Genomic DNA, 2,258 nt, shown 5'->3' on the forward strand with positions numbered 1-2,258 from the left:
TGTGTGTCCAGAAAGTCGTTTCGAGCCTTGAAAAGAACAAGGTCATGGTGGTATTGGACAACCACATCACTACGCCAGGTTGGTGTTGCAGTGAAAATGATGGGAGTGGTTTTTTTGGCGATAAAGACTTCGATTCAAAACTTTGGATCCAAGGGCTCAACCGGATGGCCACAATGTTCAAAGGCACCAAAAATGTGATAGGGATGAGCCTTAGAAATGAGCTAAGAGGAAAAAATTCGAATGTGGACGTTTGGTACAGGTAAACATATGAACCATATATCTCATCAAAACATGCATCATATCGAAACTATTTGTATATCTTCAAATTTATTAACTATGAATTTTCGCAACTAGTAACTATTTATATTTGTGAGAATAGGTACATGCAAGAAGGAGCTGAAGTAGTACATGCTGCAAATCCAAACGTCCTTGTTATACTTTCTGGGTTAGAATTTGATAAAGACCTCAGTTTCTTAAGAAACAAACAGGTGAACGTATCATTTACAAGAAAGCTAGTCTTCGAGGGGCATTGGTATGGATTCTCAGATAATGAGAATTGGGTGAAAAATAATGCAAACGATTTTTGTGGAAGTTTCATGAATAACATGATGAATAAATTTGGGTTTTTACTGGAACAAGGGTATCCAGTTTTCCTCAGCGAATTTGGGCAAGATCAGAGAGGCGGCAATGTGAACGACAATAGGTACTTCAGCTGCATATTAGGTGTTATAGCTGATCTAGACATGGATTGGGCTTTGTGGACTTTACAAGGGGATTACTACTTGAGAGAAGGGAAACAAGGACCAGAAGAGGTATATGGAGTGATGAGTCTAGACTGGGGTAGCGTAAGGAATGCAAGTTTTTTGCAACGCGTTCGGGCTGTCCAACCTCCATTCCAAGGTACGTTTTTCTCAAACTTATAGCATGCTATAACTAGTGTAAAAAATAACACTTTGAGCATGTATCCTTTGTAACTTTGCTGTAAAATGCAGGTCCAGGTGTTTCTGGAGGGAAACAACACAACATAATTTTCCATACAGCAAGTGGTCTTTGCGTCGAGGACTCATTGCGACTTCATTCTTGTTATGAAACTCCGGCTTGGAGTTACAGTCCTCAAAGGAATATAATCTTAGAGGGAACAGATTTCTGTTTGCAACCTCTTGGACTGGGCTTACCAGTTGATTTCGGAATTGGTCTCAATTGCAGTGAATCAAATTCAAATTGGGAAATAATATCGAACTCAGGATTGCACCTCTCATCCAAGCTACCTAACGGGGAGACCGTGTGCTTGGATGTTGATAAAAATGGAATTCTTGTCACAAACCAATGCAGATGTCTGAGTAAAGATTCCAACTGTGACCCTACTAGTCAATGGTTTAAAATAGTTAAAGCTACAACAAAATCGACCGTAAGAGGATGAAGTAATCAATGTATAGAGCAGCTCAAACTTGCATTTTAAAATAACAGGAATTCAAAACACACGTGATATAGTTTTAGGCTCGCAAAGATTTTTGGTCCCCGTTGTCTGCATACATAATTTTCCCTTTTGTCAGTCTCAATGCAGTGGATATGGACTAAAGATACTCCCCTGTTGGTGGGCTGATGACAACTAATCGATGGGGGAGTCAGGTTAAACGAACTGATATAAGATTACGCCCTATTCAGTGTTTAAGGCTATACAAGACTTACAAATTCTAATGAAGTCTCTCTAATGAATTATGAATTGTATTTCAAGAAATTGATATATATATATATATATATATATATATATATACATTGTTTTTTTAAGAAGTTTTAACTGACTCACCAAATGCATTTTGCTTATGTAACATTCTTAAGAACACGAATGAGCACAAGCTTATTAACTTTTAGACGAAGTCAAATTGCATTTAGAAGAACGTTGGGGGCATGGGATGTGTTTAAAAGGACTATGATCCATGATATAATATCGAAACATGCATAACCGAAATTAGTTTAAAAGGGCAGTTGAAACATCATATGATAAAAATCAATATGAGGTGTTGAGGGTGATTTCGTTACTGGCAGTCTTGGAGTGCTGGCTCAACCCTTAGGCGAGTTAGGCGGCCGCCTAAGGCCTCAAATTTGGAAGGCCTCATATTTTCTAATTTATCCACATATTTGTTTATTATTACCTAATTTTATAAAGAAAAAAATACCAAAAAGGATATGATAGTCAATTTGTTTACAAATGGGTTTTCTATCCACCAAAATTTCAGAGTGAATTAATGTGGAGGTAT

At 37.5% G+C, this 2,258-nt stretch overlaps 1 protein-coding gene across 1 annotated transcript; it reads left to right on the forward strand.

Moving 5' to 3' along the window:
* On the forward strand, positions 1–1,684 carry LOC147511858 (glycosyl hydrolase 5 family protein-like). Its single transcript, XM_086599428.1, has 3 exons — positions 1–259; positions 380–900; positions 993–1,684. Exons 1-3 carry the CDS (start codon positions 45–47, stop codon positions 1,418–1,420), a joined length of 1,164 nt encoding a protein of 387 aa, XP_086455554.1. The 5' UTR covers positions 1–44; the 3' UTR covers positions 1,421–1,684.
* Positions 1,685–2,258: the final 574 nt, after the last annotated feature.

Source organism: Coptis chinensis, chromosome 3, assembly GCF_015680905.1.
Source record: "Coptis chinensis isolate HL-2020 chromosome 3, ASM1568090v1, whole genome shotgun sequence".
In the NCBI taxonomy this organism is placed as follows: Eukaryota; Viridiplantae; Streptophyta; class Magnoliopsida; order Ranunculales; family Ranunculaceae; genus Coptis; species Coptis chinensis.

What these genes read in the sequence shown, in the direction of transcription:
- LOC147511858 (XM_086599428.1), top strand. Translation starts at nt 45, where the DNA reads ATGGTGGTATTGGACAACCACATCACTACGCCAGGTTGGTGTTGCAGT. An exon ending in AATGTGGACGTTTGGTACAG is followed by an intron (nt 260 to 379) that starts GTAAACATATGA and finishes TTGTGAGAATAG; the next exon opens with GTACATGCAAGAAGGAGCTG. An exon ending in TGTCCAACCTCCATTCCAAG is followed by an intron (nt 901 to 992) that starts GTACGTTTTTCT and finishes TGTAAAATGCAG; the next exon opens with GTCCAGGTGTTTCTGGAGGG.